Source organism: Aspergillus mulundensis (genome assembly GCF_003369625.1).
Source record: "Aspergillus mulundensis strain DSM 5745 chromosome Unknown scaffold_0, whole genome shotgun sequence".
In the NCBI taxonomy this organism is placed as follows: Eukaryota; Fungi; Ascomycota; class Eurotiomycetes; order Eurotiales; family Aspergillaceae; genus Aspergillus; species Aspergillus mulundensis.
This window is the reverse complement of record NW_020797888.1, coordinates 1,629,634-1,649,628: the sequence shown is the minus strand read 5'-3', so window position 1 is coordinate 1,649,628 and position 19,995 is coordinate 1,629,634. Positions and strand designations below refer to the sequence as shown.

The 19,995-nt window shown below is 52.3% G+C and overlaps 8 protein-coding genes across 8 annotated transcripts; 6 read left to right on the top strand and 2 right to left on the bottom strand.

The window, feature by feature from the left end:
* Positions 1-101: 101 nt before the first annotated feature.
* Positions 102-932, bottom strand: DSM5745_00472 (uncharacterized protein; the record flags this gene model as incomplete). The annotated part of the gene is made up of 1 exon (XM_026742488.1): positions 102-932. One exon carries the CDS (start codon positions 930-932, stop codon positions 102-104), a length of 831 nt encoding a protein of 276 aa, XP_026608333.1.
* A 243-nt stretch (positions 933-1,175) lies between these two features.
* On the bottom strand, positions 1,176-2,323 carry DSM5745_00471 (uncharacterized protein; the record flags this gene model as incomplete). Its single annotated transcript, XM_026742487.1, has 3 exons — positions 1,176-1,614; positions 1,678-2,007; positions 2,073-2,323. The coding sequence occupies 3 exons, from the start codon at positions 2,321-2,323 to the stop codon at positions 1,176-1,178; spliced, it is 1,020 nt and encodes a 339-aa protein (XP_026608332.1).
* Positions 2,324-3,380: 1,057 nt separating this feature from the next.
* On the top strand, positions 3,381-4,442 carry DSM5745_00470 (uncharacterized protein; the record flags this gene model as incomplete). The annotated part of the gene is made up of 1 exon (XM_026742486.1): positions 3,381-4,442. The coding sequence occupies one exon, from the start codon at positions 3,381-3,383 to the stop codon at positions 4,440-4,442; it is 1,062 nt and encodes a 353-aa protein (XP_026608331.1).
* A 599-nt stretch (positions 4,443-5,041) lies between these two features.
* DSM5745_00469 (uncharacterized protein) lies at positions 5,042-5,977 on the top strand (the record flags this gene model as incomplete). Its single annotated transcript, XM_026742485.1, has 3 exons — positions 5,042-5,540; positions 5,589-5,674; positions 5,732-5,977. 3 exons carry the CDS (start codon positions 5,042-5,044, stop codon positions 5,975-5,977), a joined length of 831 nt encoding a protein of 276 aa, XP_026608330.1.
* Positions 5,978-6,250: 273 nt separating this feature from the next.
* DSM5745_00468 (CaiB/BaiF CoA transferase family protein) lies at positions 6,251-7,430 on the top strand (the record flags this gene model as incomplete). The annotated part of the gene is made up of 2 exons (XM_026742484.1): positions 6,251-6,311; positions 6,358-7,430. The coding sequence occupies 2 exons, from the start codon at positions 6,251-6,253 to the stop codon at positions 7,428-7,430; spliced, it is 1,134 nt and encodes a 377-aa protein (XP_026608329.1).
* A 1,649-nt stretch (positions 7,431-9,079) lies between these two features.
* DSM5745_00467 (uncharacterized protein) lies at positions 9,080-10,102 on the top strand (the record flags this gene model as incomplete). The annotated part of the gene is made up of 1 exon (XM_026742483.1): positions 9,080-10,102. One exon carries the CDS (start codon positions 9,080-9,082, stop codon positions 10,100-10,102), a length of 1,023 nt encoding a protein of 340 aa, XP_026608328.1.
* An 866-nt stretch (positions 10,103-10,968) lies between these two features.
* DSM5745_00466 (putative chromatin assembly factor 1 subunit A) lies at positions 10,969-12,959 on the top strand (the record flags this gene model as incomplete). The annotated part of the gene is made up of 3 exons (XM_026742482.1): positions 10,969-11,625; positions 11,679-12,805; positions 12,860-12,959. 3 exons carry the CDS (start codon positions 10,969-10,971, stop codon positions 12,957-12,959), a joined length of 1,884 nt encoding a protein of 627 aa, XP_026608327.1.
* A 1,539-nt stretch (positions 12,960-14,498) lies between these two features.
* Positions 14,499-19,383, top strand: DSM5745_00465 (uncharacterized protein; the record flags this gene model as incomplete). Its single annotated transcript, XM_026742481.1, has 4 exons — positions 14,499-14,550; positions 14,704-16,052; positions 16,103-16,212; positions 16,260-19,383. The coding sequence occupies 4 exons, from the start codon at positions 14,499-14,501 to the stop codon at positions 19,381-19,383; spliced, it is 4,635 nt and encodes a 1,544-aa protein (XP_026608326.1).
* Positions 19,384-19,995: the final 612 nt, after the last annotated feature.

Genomic DNA, 19,995 nt, shown 5'->3' with positions numbered 1-19,995 from the left:
GATTGCCTATTGAACGGTAGGTACTGTTGACGTTGTAGACAAGAGCGGATACGATACTAATGCAATAGCATCTCCTGATAAGGTAGGTTGAAGCGACACAGTCAAGCCCAATCCCCGACCCTCCTCAGCAAGAATCTATACAGCTCAATCCAACCCATGCCGTCTAAGCCCTCAGCATCATCACGAATCCTCCTCACAGCATCAGGAAAGGACAAATCCAGGTAAACCGCACAGCAGCATACTAGCGGCAGCCAGAACCGATTGTACGAGCTGACGAGCGTTGTCGCTGCATATATATCACGGATTGCCTTTTCTGGGAATGGTCGAGCCGAGGAGTTTTCGTTACAAGGTAACAAGATATCGGCTGACCTTGATATTGATGCCAATCTAACCAGGTACTCGTGAGATAATAACAGCAGAGCAGCGTTATAGCTTTCGCCGTCGACCAGGGTCGCTAGTAGGGCAAAGTCCTTCATCGCGGCGATAGTCTCAGTATCGGCGCAGCAGACCTCAAGAACGCACCAGGGTCGTTGCAGGATAACCAGCAGCGATTCCACCGCTGAGCCCCGCCCGATCACGCAGTGCTTCTTGGATACTGCCGCATTAATCAGGAACCACGGGAGGTGGTCAAGGTCGATCATGTTGGCTTTGATCGGTAGCATCCGTTGACCGCGGGGCACCGACACTGGCACATGCAGGGAAGCCAGCTCGGCGACATCTTCATCTTGTAGGTCTATGTAGACGGGCAGTGTCTTGCAAACCCGTGCAGCAGTCTTGCTCAGCTTGGCGTGGAGCGTTGGATCATGTCTGACTTTTCCGAAACTCGGCGGCAGGGCGGCGCAAGAGTAAATGGCGAACGTTTGGGGACCGAAGCGAACTCCCCCACCATCGTCGAGCGCGGCACAGATGCTCTCGCTGGCGGTGGTTACCATGAATCGGACGGCCGTTTGAACTGCCTCAACAAGTCGAGGTCTGGAATTAGTAGCTGAGCATGATAGGGCAGGTATCTTGTCTGCTTAGACTCTAGAGTAGGAGAGTAGGAGAGTTGGAGAGGAACGGGGCGCAGTAAGTCAGGCGATCGCTACCGTACAAGCATCGGGTTATGCGGACAGGGCAGACCTAACCCTAAGTGGCAAGGCCTACTGTACTCTCAGTCTGTACAAATATCTTCCACTCTAAAAATCATAAACAGAATTCAAGACTCTGTCGGTGAACTCCCCTTTTATCTTTGGCACACCCTCCGGCCACCCATCTCTGATCTGCTCCAATACACCCCACGACTGCTCCCCATCAACATCATATGCCGGCTTCCTGGTAAAGCCAGTAGTGTTCACAGAGACTAGCAGGTACGGATGCTCTACATACGACGCGTTCGCCGAGATGTGTGCCATTTCCAGTCCAGATGGGTAGAATGCCGCAGCGCGCCCAACGACAGGAATGAGGGTATATGCGCCACTGTTCGTAGCGTACACAGACGCCGCAGCCATATTCACCTCTGCTGCTTCCCACGCCTCAGCCCCAACTACCCCATAGTCAGGCATGTACGGGAAGGCGCCGATATGAATCGCTTCGGCCTGTGCTTGCATGGGAAAGGTCATTGACGGGTGGAAGTGTCTGTTCAAAACCCGTAGTGTCAGTATACATTCGGCCAGATGGTAGGGAATGGCAGATACTCACTCCCAACACTCCAGCAACCCGATCCTTCCAAACGGTGTATCCACAACTGTCAACCCATCGACTGTCCCATCGCTCCAGATATCCCGTTCTCCACCTGACGGACGCAACTTGTGTCTGTGGATCAGCACCTCGCCTGCAGGGTTGATGAGTGTTTGCGCCATGTAGATATAGTCGCCTTCACGCTCGGAGTACGCCAGGGCAACATAGACGGCGTTGCGTTTTGCAGCTGCAACAAGTCTGTTCCAATTGCCGTCACCGTGGGTGATGGAGTTGGCGACGTATTGTTTTGCCCACTTTTTGATCCATGCTGCGTCGTTGCCGCGGGGGTAGCTGTACTCGAACTCACATATCAGTGACTGAAAGAATCTAACATGAAGGGTAGGTAAAGTACGTACCCCGGGAACCAGAGCTCAGGAAAAGCAACGAAGTTGGCGCCTTCACTTGCGGCGCGCTCGATGTAGCTCACGCCCAGGGTGGTCGTGGCGTTGATATCCACGCCATGGTAGTCTCGGCTGAGGATGGGCTCGGACCAGATGGCTGGAGGAGCACGAACGAGGGCGGCCTTGAGGATTGGTGAAGTGGTGTTGAGCGGGATGGAGGCGGCGCCGGCCAGAAGGCAGAAGAGACCAAGGAGTTGCTTGCGCATTTTGTCGATGACCTGCTCGAAGTACAGAAGTTAGAGGGAAGTTTATATACGCACCCCAATCGGCTCTCTACCGGTCTTATCATGTTATTATCATCTTGTCTGATAGATAAGCATCTACATTACCATATATTTCATTATAGTAATATCTCCACTGCGGCTCACGGTTGCGTTATGGGATCCTGCGCAGATCGGCAAGTATAAACGGCATTGTATAGACTCTACCTAGGGTACGAAAAAGTCCATCTCCGCTAATATTTCCCCTATGAGATCATGTCGCCCTGATCATCTTCCCAGATAAGGTAGGTATCACATATAAAAGCTTTCCAGAACCGCTTTGGAGTACGTAACCATGGTGCATATCTCTTATCTGCTGTTCACCGAAGACCCGAGAAGAGTTGTCTAGTCCGGTAAGAGAAGGACGGCCATGCCGGCGCCTTGACTCGGGATCTGAAGGCAAAGCCCGGTAGACGGTGGGGACCGCATACATCCCGAGACTGTTGCCAAGTTGCCAAGTTGCCAAATAACTGAGCCATGAGAGGCCCAGAATCAAATGACAGTCTTGGGTAGTAATCCCTCTGCTCTCCTACCATAACTAATTCCTGCCGCTGGAGGTCTCTGGCTACCTCGCATGATAGCCATGACAGGATGACTTGCCTTCATATGTTTCTGTTGTCGAGATCATGGTCTCCAAGTAAGACGGGGGAAATAGCTTGACCAAGACCTGCCTGCCTGCCAAGTGCAGTTGGGAGCGCCTTCCATAGGTATGGCAGGCAATGGGCCAGTTCAAGGTGTCGTTGCCAACCTTTATGCCAGAAGTCGTACGAATACCTAACACAATCTCACTGTCACCGAGAGTGCGTTCAGACTGATTGGTGTTTGGCCAAGCCTGAGATATTCTTGAATCAGACATCCAGGGAGCAAGGAGAATTCAAACATTCAAACAGCTCTACTGAAGTAAGTGGCCGGCTGCAGAATCTTGGCGCTCGCTTTGAAGATACCTACCTATTGGTACCTACCGTAGCTGCGGCACGCCCCTCAGTTCACCAGCACACCTATCATGGCCAACCTCGCCGAGCTCCCCACAGAGCTCTTTGACGAGATCCGCTACGATGATGTTCTATCCGATGAGGACATTATAAGCCTTTCTTGTGTCTGCAAGAGATTCCGAAAACTCTGTGTCCCATCGATCTTCGACAGCGTCAGGTTCTCATGTTCGAAATTTGGCCTCGAAAACCTCCGCGACTGGGCCAAGTCGGAACTCCGTCATCATGCGATCTTCTTCGCTTACTGGATACCGCCGTTTCTCGATCCAAAAGCCCTGACGCTCGAGAATTTCACCTTCACTTTCAGTGACAGTGAGGATGCAAATGGTACCCGCCGATCTCGCGAAGAATGGCACGATATCTTCCACAAACACAATAAAGATACTCAAGAAATCATCAAAAGTGGCACAGATCTTACCGTTCTCTCGTCTGCACTGAAAGCTTTACCATTTCAAGGGAGCGTTAGATTCGATTTCCGTAATGAAATCCAGGACCACCACGGACATATCCTTAAGATCCCTCATCGGATACAAGACAGTTCGTCCCTGAAATCTCAAGCATACGCTCACCACATCCCTGTTCTAGCATCCGCCCTCTCACATGCAAGAGCAGCAGGCCAGCATTTCGTCTTTCTCCGTCTCGTCGGCATGTCCGTGGTAGGCGGGGATGGTGATTGGCCATCTTCAGAAGAAACACGCGATATGCTCAGGCAATCGCTCAAGCAGATGTTCGGAGACGTTGACACAGTGATACTCTCCCGGAGTCGCACTGTTTTACGCCTGTGTACGGCGTATCCGTTGCATATTCGAGATGTCGAGATCCAAAACATGAGTATTCTTCGCTCTTACGTTGAGGACTTCCTGTCTAGTAACGTGGCATCTCTGCATCGAATTGGAATCTTCAATCTTCATAGTCCGTGGTCGCCCACGAATAGTATGAAGGAGATTACGGCACGGGATGTCCTTGAATTGCTGAATACGAGGCTCTACCAGATATCGGGAATCCGTTGGGAGCTTGAGCCTGAGGATGGGCTTGTTCCACGTATGGTGCGTAGCACTTTGCTCTCTCTGGAATAAGATAACAAGCCAAAATGGGACTGCCTTCTTCATGGGTTTCAGAGACTTTATTTTACTTTGTGATATCATTTCTCGTGACCGAACCAGTGCCAGAGGTAGCTTATACTATTTTGATTCCATATGTCTATTCCGGCAGTGATGGGTATACTTACACAGAGAATAAGGCCAAGTAGATGATCACCGGACAGGACAAGCTCAGCCAAGGCGGGACGAACCGATAGTAACCAGATAGAAGTACAAAGTTGAAAGAGCAGGCAGGCCATGGCTCAATCACAACCATGGACTGCGGACGAACACTAACCATATATCTGGCCATGAATAGCTTCAAGAGCAAGTGCTTAGGAGCCACCGGATGCGGGAGTTGGTGACGGTTCCTGACTCCTGAGTCCCTGGACGCTGAGACAGACCCACCTGTTAGCACCTAGCAGAAGCTTAGACTCCCCTCCCCTGTCCTATTGTTTTAGCCCGGTGGACCCTCTATCAATGGAAATCACGCACAGCGGCAAGCCGGCAGCCCCTCAACCCCGTGTCCGCGAAGCCGCTGATAAAGTAAAACCTGGCTTCTCCAACTTCTCTCGCTCTTCTCCTGCTCACGCAAAATGGGCTTCCGCGACTTCATCACCGGCCTAATCGAGGATAAGCTCGAGGGCAGCTCGTCCTCGTCCCAGCCGCAACAACAATACCAACCCCAACCCGAGAGTTCCGGCTACAACAACTACGCAGCGCCCTCCGGCCCCCCTAGCTCAGCGCCCCAAGTCCCCTACCCCTGGGTCGCACGATGGGACGAACGCAGCCAGCGCTATTACTACCTGAATGAGCAGACTGGGGTGACGAGCTGGGAGGTACCGTCCGCTGCTCCGTCGTACGGAGGTGGTTATGGTGCTCCGCCGCAGCAGCAGGGAGGGTATTATGGCGCTCCTGCTCCCGAGAGGGGGTACTATGGTGGTGGAGCACCTCAGGCAGGCTACTATGAGCAGCAGCAGTACGAGCAGCAGCCGCAGAAGGAAGGCCATGGGGGGATGATCGCTGGTGCGGCGGCTGGTGCGGCTCTTGGTATTGTTGGTGGTGCGATTGCGATGCATGAGGCCGATGAGCTTGGTATGTTTCTCACCTGTTTTGGAGACCAGATAAACTGATTTACTACAGGCGACGACATCCAGCGCGAAGAAGACAAGATCGAGCAGAATGTGGAGGATTTTCCTGAGGATGCGGCGCGGTGGACGGGTGAAGCGGTACGTGATTGAGCAATGGAGCATCATTTAGTGTCAGATCTGACTGTTATTTGATAGGTCGGCGAAGTCGAGGAAATCCCCGACAAGATCGAAGATAAATTCGACGACGCAGTCCAAGACGTCGAGGACTTCCCCGAGAATGCCGCCGAATGGACTGGCGAAAAGGTCGGCGAGGTTGAGCAATTCGGGGATAATATCGAGAACGGTTTCGATGATGCCGTTGATGATGTCGAGCAGTTTGGAGATAACATGGAGAATGCGTACGATGAGGGGAAGGAGGAGGCGTATGAAGATGATTATTGATAGTGAAGGCGGGATGTCGTGTACAAAGGGGGTAAAAAGTGTGGCGATACAGAAGACAGATGAAGGTAAACAGTTGTCAGACCAGGATCTCGATGATCAACTGTCCGAACACCAAAGTAGGTTATTTTGCTCCACGGTCCGGGGTAGATAGACATTTCCCCGCACGTGGCCGGACCTCGGTTGGAGATCAAACCATCAACCAGACAACCACCTTTATATCCTCCGAAGCCGGTGCAGGGCGGGCGCTCACAGATCCAACCAAATCGTAACACCATGTCAGCACAGCTACCACTCGCAGGCCTCCGTGTTGTTGAGCTGGCCGGTCTAGCCCCCGGTTCGTCCTGTCACTTCAGATGAAGTTCAACACTGACACTCTGCAGGCCCCTTCGCCGGTCTCCTACTTTCGGACTATGGCGCCTCCGTGCTGCGCATAGACCGTCCGAATTCCACCAGCACGGACCAGCTCACCCGCGGCAAAAGCTCCATCACGCTCGATCTGCGTGACACCGCCTCTCACAAACTCCTGCTTGACCTGCTATCGAAGGCCGATGTCCTGATTGACCCCTTCCGCCCTGGCGTCCTGGAGCGCCTTGGCCTGTCGCCTAAGGATGTGCTGTTGAAACGGAACCCGCGGCTGATCGTTGCCCGGATGACGGGGTTTCGACGAGACGGCAAGTATAAAGATATGGCTGGCCATGATATTAATTACATTGCCGTATCTGGCGTGTTGTCCATGCTCGGGCGCGCGGGCGAGAGGCCGTATGCACCGGGGAATATCCTTGGTGATTTTGCTGGTGGAGGGGCCGTTTGCTTTCAGGGCATCCTGCTAGCATTATTGTCGCGCGCGACGACCGGAAGGGGTCAAGTCGTCGAAGCCAACATGGTTGACGGCTCCGCGTACCTAGCGACAATGCCGCGGTTGGGTCTCCAGACGCCGATTTGGAATGGGCCCCGGGGGACGAATATGCTTGACGGTGGAAGTCCGTTCTACGATACATACGAGACCAAGGATGCAGGGAAATACTTTTCGGTCGGCGCGTTGGAGCCGCAGTTCTATGCAGCCCTGGTCAAGGGATTAGGGTTCCAAAAGGGAGAATTACCGTCACGCGAAGACCGTAGCAACTGGCCTGCACTCCGGGAGGCATTCAGGAAGCGGTTCAAGGAAAAGACACGTGCGGAATGGGAGGCCGTATTCGACGGGACGGATGCGTGTGCGACGCCAGTCCTGGAACAGTCTGAGTTGCAGGAGGCCGGCTTTGACCAGCGGCCGATCGTGCATTTGTCCGATACCCCGGCCCGACCGAGCGCGGCCGACGGCGGTCCAAGCATTCTTGAGCCAGGGACTGGGGGAAAAGACACGTTGAAGGCATGGTTTGGATGGGAGCAAGGTCGGGATTATGATACGAGAATGGATGGAGCTTTGGTACGGACTGATGGCAAGTCCAAATTGTAACATTTACCCAAGTACTCCGTAGGTTGAAGCTCCGAAATCAAAGGAATGTAATTTATGATTCCGGTTCGGTGCACGATGCCGCAAACAACGGATCCACGATCGATCCACGGTCCGAGTGAGACGATGGAGCAGAGCCCCTTTATCCGTCGTCTCATGGACATCACCAGTCACCACAGGACAAAGCCACCAGGTCGATGATGATTGTCCCCAGCCGGAGAAAATACACAAATGGCAGTCACGAAGACCTGCTCAGCTGAAGACGATGTCTCGGATCGCAGTCAGCCACGCGACGAAAGTAACGGTCGAAAAAGGGTTGCAATTCGCAGCGCTAAATCCGGGACTTGGACTCGATGTAACTCAACACATGCTGGACTTGCGGGGACTGATTCGCTTCTCTCCCTGAACCGTTCTCCTGCTAGCGCTAGTCATGGTTACTGTTATCTTAGTGGATGCTCACGTCATTATCTTCCAGCTTTCCTCCAGTCCTGATGCACAATACGCGATTGAGGCGCTGAATTCCCCGGCTGAGCTGCGCTGTCAATACGAGCACGAGCCCTGTTCCCTGCCTCTTCAGTCTGCCCTCTACGAAGTAGCGAAGGGACGGGATTGTCTGTAACGCTCTCTGTTTTGGTGCCGGGATTCTCGGACAGATGTGGGGTTCAACGTCATGATTAGAAGTAGCAGAGATCATATTAAGTGACATAAAACCCGGGCTGAGACTTTGAGGGAAAATCAGGTACGCTCCACGGGGCGGATGTAGTAGCCTCCGATACAGTATTTTACTATCAAGAGGCTGTTGCACGTGATCGTGGCGCAGTCACCGCCACATGTTTTTCATTCCTAAGCCAGAGAATGGGTGCTATGATCCATGGAAAGGATCCAAAACAGAGAAAGGTGCCTACAAGTGGGCTTGTGGAGCGATGATTCAAAAAGTGACAGCCACGAGAGTTGTGATGACTAACAGGCATAAAGCAGTAGCTGTCTTATGATGTGGCTCAAGTGGCTGTGCTGGGTATTTACCATACGATACCTCTTAGTATCATCCGCTCAGCTTCTTCTCAAGTCTCAACCCGTTCCTTTTTCTCCGCTATCCAGCGGCCTTCCCCTCTTCTCTCCATACCTTGCCCGTGCCTGTTTTATATAATTAACCCTGGTTTTCCCTTTGGCTGGTTGGGATTTTATCTTGCTCGCTTTGCAATTGCTTGCTCAGGACCACCACTGCCATTTTTCGGCCCTCCAGTTCGTGTCCTCAGGGTGGCTTAATTAGCCGCCGTTGCCTCGCAGTCTCCCCCTTGACCTTGGGCAGCCCAGCCTCTTTGAGCGAATCGCTTTTGCTACTTGCTTTGCTTTGACGGCAGCAACTCGTGCTTTTAAAGCGCACGTTGCGCACCCCGCGAGGCATACCCTGTCTCTGCTCTTTTCGTCCGCATATTCGGGACTCGTACGACTCCAGCAGCCGCTCACTTTCGAACCGTTAACTCGTCCGTCTCTGTCGAGTTGTGTTGCGAACCACATCTGGGCCTGGGGGCATCCGTAACATTAATCTTATTCTGTTTAATCTCGACCGCTCGCTAAAAAGCAAAAACCGCCTTCCGCCCAACCGCATTGATCGGGCCTACATGGCCGTTGCTCAGTTCTAATCGCCCACCATGACAGACTATCGATTGCCGATGCATCAAATGCCCTCGCGAAAACCCCTTCCCTCTGTGCACTCCGGGCCTCAGTTTGGTCACCATGGATATCAGCAACAACAGTATCAGCCGCATCCGCAGGCTCAACATCCCTCGGTTGCTTCCCTTGCGCACAGCCGAAACCGAACAACCTCCTCCAATGTTTTGCCGTACGCGGGCCATGACCGACACCACCCACAGCAACCGGCTTCTCCGCAGCACAGTATGACGGTTCCTTATAATCCCTTGGCAAGGCGCTTGTCCAGTGCCACCACCTCGACAACCTCCACAGGCAACAATGCTGATATCCGACGGAGTACGTCCTCGCGATCGGCTGGCTCTCAGATGAGCTATGTGGCTCTTTTGCGCAGGCAAAAGGCAACAGTCTGGTGTGACCGTGCGCAGGCGGAGGATCCCCGGTTGCGTCAACAGAAGCTCGTAGATAAAAAGCGAGCATACCTTGAAGTCCACGGTGCAGGCGCCGGACGAGCAAGTACCCTTGGAAGCGGAAAGGGCAAGCATGGTAACAAAGTCACGGATCTCTCTCCTTCTGCGCTTGTTGGCGCGACCGTCCCGGTTCGACTTAGTGCCAACGAGGTGGGAGATGCCGAAGACGACGCACGTAGCGAGAGGGACTTTCCGTATCGTCGGACTGGGAGCGGACGGAGCTCCCTCGGCAGCGGGCATCGTTATCCCAGTGGCTACCAGCGAAACACAACGAGCAGCAGTAACACGCCGCCGAACGAAAGGACGGATCTTCCGGGCGTTTCCGAGGACAAAGCTGAGGAGTTGCAGCAAAGTGCTGCCAAGGACGATGCTACAACAGAGGCTACAGAGCAAGAGGATACCCTCGGGGAGATGGGTGCGCCAAGTGCCGCTACTCTGGCTGAGCAGAAGGCTAAAAAGGCGGCCGATCTTCGACGTCGCGGTAGTGTGGATGATCGAACAACCTCCATGACCAACGTGCGGCTATTCGTTGCAAACCCAGATTTGAGCGATTAGGGTTAAATCGAACCGGGACACCCTCACTCTAACTGGGATGAACCCTTTTTGAGCGCTCGATTGTTACCGTACCGATCCTTTCTCAGCATATTGATATCCCGCACCATCCTCTCCTGCTTTCTTCGACAACTTTCACCCATCACTTCCTTCTACTCAGTATCTCACGTTTGTGTGGGCCAGGGTCACTGGCATGGATTAAAAAGGGCATCTTATCGCATCCGGGATCCTAGGATATTCCCACTATTAAGTTACTCGCCCCGGTACCGTCTCGGATATAGCGCGCGACCAATCGTCGCATGTGCTCCATGTACCGGTATCTAGACTCCAGTTTGGCATCTTCTGAAGGAGTGCTACTTCACTACTACTAATAATATCTTGTACATACATACTCATACCTACATAACAATCTTGAGCCTTATAGTCTTATTATGCGGACTAGTTCGTAAGCTGTTCGCTCGGGTCTTTATCCTTGCGAGCAGACAATTATGGGATAAATTACTAGAGCGGGCCAGAAACTACTTTTGAGTTAGATATTAGATGACCAAGTATTATACTCCGTAGTCTCAAGTTAGTCTTGCCCTCTACGTACAAAGTAGATCACGTGATGTTACGCGACCCGCGTGGCTTCCAATTAACGCGTCCGAGTTCTGTTCGAGAATCGGCCCATGTCCTTGTCCCTATTCAATTGACGCTCCATCCACTCTTTGACTATTGCTTTGATGACATCAATTACACCCTGTTTTGATTGTTTACTTTCTGTCTTCGTTTTTGTTTGCCTGTCTTGATTTTATGTGCGTGGGTCACGGGTGAGCTTTGGTTGCACCTTCCGTCAGCAGTTCATTTCATCTACCCCGTCCACCGTCAGAATGGACAGCATGCAAATTTCTATGGCAGAGTCCAACTCAACATCTCCATCGATTCCATCTACATTAATTGCAACTTCAGCCACAGTTCCACCCGCTCAACCTCCATCCTCCAAACCGAACCAATTGTCCCCCGGACAAAAGCGATCTGCAAACGAAGACAATACGCCTAGTACTACGCCTGCTTTTGACCAGGCTGCTCCGAACCCATCCCTGAACCCAACTCCGATATACGCCGATGACAAAGAGAATGGAGGAAATTCTCTAGGCTTGAAGCATGGCCACGGCACACTGAATAACCCCACACTGGCAGGCAGTGCCACAACCACAACTGAAGCAAGTCTAGCTGTGCCTGCTACCAATATGGGGCAGGCTCAGTCTCAGGCGGGCACCCCGCCTGCTAAAAAGCGAAAGTTGTCACCTGCCGAGAAGGAGGCCAAACAGCAGGAGAAGGAGGCAAAAGAGCGTCAGAAGATAGAGGAAAAGGCTAGGAAAGATGAAGAGAGAGCTAAGAAAGAAGAAGAGAAGCGCAAACGAGATGCAGAGAAAGAAGAGGAGCGAAAGAAGAGAGAGGAGAAAAAGAGGGCCAAGGACGAGGAGAAAGCCGCTAGGGAAGAAGAGAAGCGAAAGAAAGACGAAGAGAAACTGAAGAAGGAGAGGGTAAGTTATCATTCTTCTCCCAGTGGTCAAGTGAATCTGCTAACATTTGACAGGCACAAATGAAGTTAAACTCTTTTTTCGCGAAACCCAAGGTCCCTACCGAGCAATCCTCAACCGTTGGCGGCTCGCCAAAGAAGTTGTCTGGTGATGGGATCTCTGCTGGGTCGTTCAAAAGTGCTCGAGAAGTCTCTGACTATCAGCGGGAGTTTCCCAACTTCTTTTTACACGCAAACACCACTCTCGCACCGCCGCACAGATTCGAAAGGGATGCGCTAGCCCTCGCTCATTTACAGGAGAAGGTTGACGCGTCTTTCAATATCGAAACAGCTGAACAACTGACCTTCCGACCATCTGAGCTGTTCAAACTAATGCCGTACAAAAGGAGACGTGGCCAACAGAAGATGTCAGTCAGGGACATTTTGTTCCAGATGCAGAGCCTGAGTGACTTGCCAGAAACCTCGGATGCTGCTCGAAGGCTACAGGAATCACTTAAGCAAGTGCGCATGAAATCATTGAAGTTTGGAGAAGATGTCCGGCCGCCATACCAAGGAACCTATACGAAGAATCTGTCCAGAGAAGCGGCGTCAAAGCTAATGCGAAACCCATTCCGTCGTGAGCTGCCTGAGGTCAATTATGACTACGACTCTGAAGCAGAATGGGAGGATGCCGAAGAAGGAGAAGAGTTGGATTCCGAGGAAGAAGAGGAGGGTAGCGAAGATGGCGACGAGGACATGGATGGTTTCCTCGACGATGAAGATGATCATCTAGCAAACGGAAAGCGGCGTTTGCTTGTGGGTGGCGATCTTGAACCTGTCTGCAGCGGCATAAAATGGCAGGATCAGGGACTCGATCCAGAACTGCAGGCCTACAAGCTTGAGACCATCCTACCCTCTGTTACATTCCCGATCGACCCGTTCTCGTCGTCAAACTGGTGCAAGCCCACCAAGGCTCCAGAGCCTGGAATGACCAACGTCAACGGCCTGGGACAACGTCCGACATGGAACTATTACACGGTGAACCCGGTATCACGGAACTCGGCCTTCGTGGCTATGCAGAGTGGAAAGAGGGCGCCCGGCAACCCTAAGCGGGACTTCCCGCCTGACCAACTCGGGGAATTCAAGACCGTTGTTGAAGGAAGCGATCTAACCAAGACCGGCTTGATCGAAGTCTTGAAGAAACGGTACGAGAAGCGGTCTGATTATGAACAAGGCCAATTACTGACCACTCTAATTAGATTTCCAAAGGTGTCCAAGAACACTCTAAAAGACACTTTGGACTCGGTTGCGACGCGGATTGGACAAAAGGAAGCCGACAAGAAATGGGTCTGCAGGTAGTCTAGAGTCTGATTTGTCCGACAAACAACAGACGGCGATAGTGACCAGTACATTGAAAACGCCACTATTATCATTATCCCTTGAGCGATACTACCAGAACAACGCTGGCACTACCGTCTACTGCTGTGTCTTGGGCGACTGTCCGTTATTCAACAGTCGTATAGCATCGAGGCAGATATGGCAGAAACCTCGATGCTTGAGTCAGCAGCGCCAGCAAGTTTAGCACAGAGGTGGTATGTGGTACCTGGTGGTTGGGAGAGGGGCACACAGCGCAGGACGTGAAGTGTACCCCGCCGATTCCGATGGTCCAGATGCGAAAACGGGGAAGAATTGCAGGAACGAGCGCATGCGAGCAGATTTAGTCTTACTATCTACATAGAGGAGTCGGGATTGAAGTTGATTTCAAGGGACACATGCAGTTTGCGTTTAATACAATATGATTTCACCACCTTGATGATCTGGTAGCATACAGTAGAGCTGAGTTTGGCGGAGAACCTTGGAAGGGGCAAATCGAACCTAAAAAGAAGCCGGAGTAGCGACTATGTTTCGTCGAAGACGATCACTGTTTCAGCGCAAGAATGAGAAGACATGGCCTGAGAAGCGCATTCAAGTGCTGGATAAAGGATTCTCGTGGTCAACGAGAGGCGGGAAGGAGGGCGGGCGACAAATCAGAGGGGCGGGAGGCCTTCATGCATGCACTGCCAACGCATCACTTCTTCACGTAGCACAGTGGAGGGTCAGTCCAGTTCAGCTGTTCAGTCCAGAGATTGTCAGTCATCACTCGTCAGCTTGCGAGGGCGCTTTCATTGAAGAAAACAGTTGAATAAGGGAATCCGCTCCTGGACTAGTAGGGACCTTCAGCAGCCCTGTTCTGTATAGAAAGCGCGTCGGTATAGCACGCATAGCAAGATGCAGGCGTCCGATTCGAGTCACCGCCTGCCAGCTCATATGCTCCCCTCGATTTGTTGGCAGCATCCCCATACCTATGAACTAACTCGCTTTCTTCTCTTCTTGCTTTCTTCTTAAGAAACCCAGCCTGCATGTCATCTGCTCAGCTCCCCGCTCTATAGCAAATCGCCACTTGTCGCGCTGTCTTGTCCTGAGTCTGACCTGCCCTCAGTCGGAGTTTACCCCGTCCATCTGCTTGGTCGGATTCAGGTTGTATACACTGCCAATAGGAGCCCGCCCTGCTTTAGCCTCCTCTGCCTGCCATCTGCCATCCTTCTTTCTTACTTATTCCCCGTTTCATCGCTTCTCCCTCTATCCCTTCTCCCTCCCTCTCTTTTCCCTTCCCTCCTTCTCCCTCTCCCTCCCTTTCTCTACTTCTGTGGCGTCAACCTCACCCTGGAGACTCTCACCGTGTCGACTCGACTGCCTCCCAGTCCAGACCCTCATGAGACCCGTCCGTCGTCGTGTTCGCGCTCTCTAGAGGAGCCATGCGATAACGCTAATCGACCACCCCCGTTATCTCCTCCCGCCCTTTCTGAGCCATCCAAGCCAAGCGGTCCACTACTGACTACTGCCCATGGCAACAACATCATGTTCGATGCCCAATCCGATGGTCTCTCGTCACCTCTGGCTTTTGTGAGCAGTATGTGCTTTTTCATTGATCGTTCCTTATGATTTTGCGCGTGATTTTCGGCCCCCTTTTTTGGCGATAAGCTTGCTTTTGGGCATGAACTCCTCCCTGCGACAACTGCGCATTATCCAACTCCTAACACGTTTCTTACTGCTCTTTTATCAGACCTGCTCCCCGCCGCTCTTAAGACGACCCGACCATGTGAAGCCGCACCCACTGGTGCTGACGCGACTGCCAGCATGTCTCATGTGCAGCTATCGCCAAGCTCGACTTCGAGTCACATCACAGGTGAGTCTGGAGACTCGGACCGTTCGAGCTGGAGATATGTTTCGACACCCACTTCCTCGGATGATGGAACGCCCTCTACTGAGGAACCCGTTCCCGTGCAGGTGGAGGAGCGCCCCAGGATTTCCTTCGAGGAGCTGGCTGGTTGTTACCGCCAGAACCATCACAAGCAGGCGCGCAGGAAGAAACTGGAGCAGCGCCTCCATGCGACCAAGGTCTCAATAGGTATCTCGGCGCGCCTGGTCCGCCTTGGTGCTGCCGTTCAGCGAGGGTTGGTTGACAGACTCAAACACGATGACAAGGCCAATTTCATCGCTCTCTATCACACAATGATCGATCTCCAGGAGCCTTGTTCCCTGGCAGCTCGCCGCCACCTTCGTCAGCCGGATGACTGGGAAGATTGGCCAAAATCTCGCGAGTCTGGCTTGGACAAAGCCCCGGATTTCTTTCGTCAGCTGAGCCCCCAGTCACAGGCCGACCTCCTTGATATTTTGCAATCCGTTCGCATGGACCCCCAGTTCGTGTTTGAGAAACTATGCAGTTTGACTCCTATGCAGCTGTCCGCTTTGATATCTTCATCAGTCTCCTCCTGGGAGGTCGGCGCGGAATCGTTTCCCGCCACTTCTCGCTCCAGGGTTCCTAGTTTGGGCTCGAAAACCGTCCCTGGTTCTGGCATCCCGTTCAAGGACCGCGTTCTGGCATTTGAGCGGACGGACCCCCTATCCACCTTGCTGTTTAATGTTTATGCAGCCCCTCTGGATTCGGAGGCCCCGGAGGCGCAGCTCCGTTTGGATACGTGGTCCTCGATCTGCGCCAAACTCATTGCCGATGGTGCTAGCAGGTCCTTTGCTCTACTCGACCATGTCTTGACATTGTGGGCTACAGGAAGTGATTGGAAAGCGAAACCTAAATTTGAGCTCTATTTGATGGACATCCTTCAAACTGGTGCATTCCTTCTTGAACATATTGAGCCTCCGCCTGGCTATGACATGGACCCGCTGGACTTGTTGAGGACAGAAGTTGCCGAGGAATACTTCGCTTCCACCGTGGATGCACTGCTTGAATTATTGGATGACCCAGATGCTGGATTGCCCCGGTCAGTCGCACAGCTGAGCAAGGCTATTATCCAGAAACTCGACCGCCAGGATTGTCGCCACCGCTTTGTGGATTTCTTATTTGGACAGTGGTTCTTCCCCAAATTCCTGTACGGGGCTCTCACCTACCCCGAGGTGAGATTTTACCCCTCATCTTCACTTGGCGTTTGTTAACCAAGGTCTAGGGCCACGATCTTTTGCTTGATTTCTACATCAGGAAAAATGCAAGAGACAAGTTGCTTGGTCAAGTCGGATACCAAGCTTATACGCAGGCGCTCGCGGTCCTTCGCCCAATGTGCGTTTTTGACCTCGTGTTTATGATAATAGAGTTGACCTCGCTAGGCAACCTTATCCTACGGCCCGCCCTACGGTCAGACAACATGTCGAGGGCATGCTTGACTGTATCACTGGCGATTCTATCAACATGGACACTACTATTCCACTTGCGGTTCCTGCAGTGTTTTCTGATGAGCCATCATCCCCTACGGTGTTTTTGATGCTTTCCAACACGGACATCCTTACGTTGTTAAACTCACTTTTTCCCTGTGCTCCTTCTCCGGCGTATAGCTCTCAATCGCCTTCCTCGGTTCTTTCGTTATCGCCTCTTGGATCACACCCAGACAAGCATGGACTGTCTACCTTTGAACCAGGCTTCTACCGTGGAACCGTGCCCTTTTCTCCTCGGCGAGCGTTGCACACCAAAAGTTCTTTCCCTACGGATATACATTTTTTCTCACTGCAGGAGAACAATACCAGCTCAAAGGCTGATAGGATCAGGTTCGAGCTGTCTGGCCTAGGTGAGCATGATACCTATAACCATCTAGAACCTCCTTCTGCCGAGGAATGGACACTCTTTACCGTTTCTCGAGATGGATTGCGACTTGCCTGGGGCCTTTTCCTAGATAGTCAACCTAGTGCTCTGGAAGACTTTCCCGTCGATGAAGGCAGCCCTTCTACCTTGGGGGCCGAAGACAACTTTGAAGCGCTACAGACAGCTATCGTGAAGCTCATACAAGAGAGCCATGCGGACGACAGTGCTGAGTACGGCTTACAGCTACCCCGACGCACGCCACAAACAGGTGTCATTTCACTTAAAGAACGATTCAACCGTGCCATGGCATACTGCCACCAGAAGTCTGATTTCATTGGCGCACATTATTGGTGGAACGCTACTCGGCTGCTCCGCCGAAGCGGTCGAAGCGCTACCAACTCTACAACCCAATTGGCCGATGATTCCTGGATATTGGAGCCTATGTATTCTGGTTGCGTTCGTTCGCTCCAGACATCCAGTTCTGTCATAGAGCGCTGCGAGGCCGATTTTGTTGCCCTTGACCGTCACACACAACAGCTTCAAAGGACGGTCAAAGATATGATGAAGACAATGGCGAAGCTCCGGAACAAAATGTGGTACATGACTGATGTGAGAAACTCCAGACGCTACGAAGAAGCCAAGCATGTCGCGCTCGCGCTTAAGACGATGCCCTACGCCCACAGGTACGCTCAGAGCGATGCTCGGTATCGCGGCGGGGCTAGGTCCTTTGGCGGAGGCTTGATACAAAAACCCGAGTTGCAGATCATGAACGTCATGAAAGCTCCCGGCAGCCAGGCCGGCCCAACGAAGCTCGCGGATGAACAGGTTGATTTAATTCGAAAATGGCTGGACCATAACAACATCGACAACTTCTGCAAAGGGGAAGAGCGAATTCATCGTTTTTGCTACGAGGTCGGCACAAGTATCAACCGCTTGGTTGGAGAGACAATGGCAGAAACCCCAGTCCTATGGGCCAGTGAGCTGTTCCACAAAGAGCGAGCCAAGTACGAAGGCTCCAGCAACCGAGGCTTCTTTGGCCTTACCTCCAGCTTGCGGTCATTTAGCGGGGCTAGTGACGATTCTTCTCACCCTGCGTCCACTTTCGCCAGCACTATCCTACGGTCCCCAGAAACTCCGAGGCAAGAAGCTCCTCAGTTGAACCTTAAGCCCTCTTTCCAAAGTCTGGACTCCGACAGATGGAGGTCCCCAGTATGCAGCACTGACACGTCTTCCGTCCTCGGTGACCGCGCGCCGTCTACAACCACTGGTGACTCCTGCAGCACCTTCTGGTCTGCTGCACCCCCGCATACTAATTACGCACCAAGCGCATCCAGTCTCTACTCTCGTCCTCCATCTATGCTCAGTGACACTGTTGTACAACCACCACAACGTACTGATCGAAAGTCAAATGGGAAGGCAGCATTCTTGGACGACATAAGGCACACCTTGACTAGCTTACTGCTTAGTGATCTTGGCTCGCCAGTCTGGAGTTGCGGAACCGAAACAGACGCTTGGTTTAGCAGCGTACTAGATCAGAAAAGAATCCAAGCGCAGATGAGAAAACGATCTCGCATCCAACGTTTCTATGCCCAGTGTGATGAGCGAGCGAGCCGTCCGCCGATTTCCCGCGTCCCATCTTCCCGAAGAAGCAGGTCACTTGATCCTCCTAATCGAGAGCCAACAGATGTATCTTCTAGAGATGCTACAGACACAAACCCTCCTGACCTGGAAACTTCTGTTCCGTTTTCTTACAGTACGGTCTTTCGTCGTCTCCTCGACGTGTTCTCCCGTCACGGGAGTCCTTTCGTCAAACTGGACGCGCTCCGAGATCTCAGAAGCTTAGTCATTGCGTCAATTACTACCGCCAACGATGACCAATGCTCGTCTCCCTTGATAGAAAGTTCGCCTCGTCAAAGACGCACATCCGTGATTCACAGGAAGCGCGATGCGCGGAGCAGCTTTTCTGAGCTCCATACTCACCACGGACCTGGAAGGGACCCACTGCTCACTCCGACATCTCCTCCTGCCGAGTCCATAATCTTTGATTCGCGGCCATCAGACTATTCCGTGCCTACTGAGAAGCAAATAGTCGAGACACTTCGCGAAATCATTCTCGACATGAAGCCAAAGACCCTATTCCGCGATCTTCAATTTATCTCAGCCTTCGTCCCAAGTGACACTCTGAACAAGAGCGACAGTGGCACTGCCTTTCTGCAGTTCGGCCTGGCTGCTCTCAGCTTGAAGGATGAAGTTTGCAATAGTATGGTGGAGATTGCGGACGAGATAGTCTCTCAAGAACTTACTCGTCGACACCTTCCACACATGTATGATATGCATCATCGCGCGGTTGATCCGTTGAAAGATGCGGCCAATATGTGGATCATCACAGCGAAGGAAGGCCACTCCGTTGCTCAACGAGAGCTGGCCATTCTATACCTCACCCACCCCGAACTCGTCCCCAGAGTTACTTTCCCTCTCACTCTTTTAAGAGATACCTTCAAGGCGGAAATGATGTACCGCCGAGATAAGGACTCCAAATCGGACCCCCATACCATGTGCCTGGCGCTGCACTGGATGCAACTCTCGGCCAATGGGGGAGACGAGCTCGCGCGGAACCGGCTTCGTGAGCGCGAGGAGTTCGAGTCCATTGCTTAATGTTCTTTACTCTTTTTATTCGTCCCGTCTTCTTGTTTTTATCCGTCTTGATACCAACCTTATACTCTGGCTATTCCGTTCTACCACTTATCGCTAATCTCGGAGCAGTGATTTTCTTACTTTCAGTTGTATCTATGACCGTCTTTTGTTCTTGACCTGTAGCTGTACTGAAATTTTGCTGTCGGAAGAGTGCGAGTTGATTGATACGTTGCAGCATACAATGCTTGGCTTGGGTGGTACTTTGGCTTCTATACCAGGAGTACCCTTTGATACATGCGATTATACCGGTTGGCGTTTTAGGAGGTCAGTAAAGATGTTTGAGCCATCAATATAACTACAGAGTACTCGAGATAGGAGTAGCTTACATAACAAGTGTACAACGTCATTGTCGCCCCACGTGCCAAATCAGACGAGCCAAACATGTGCGGCTTAAGATTCCCTCTGGCCCGCCTCTTTCGATCCCAACAGCGCTACTTTGGGTCATCACGCATTCTTTAGGCTGAGACACTGTCCAAGTTCTTTCTAATCATTTGATCATCTGCCCAAGTGTGACTACAGGACTCGATTTACGCTGTCAGGAGGGTGAGTGAGACCTGTCCTCAGCTGTGTGGT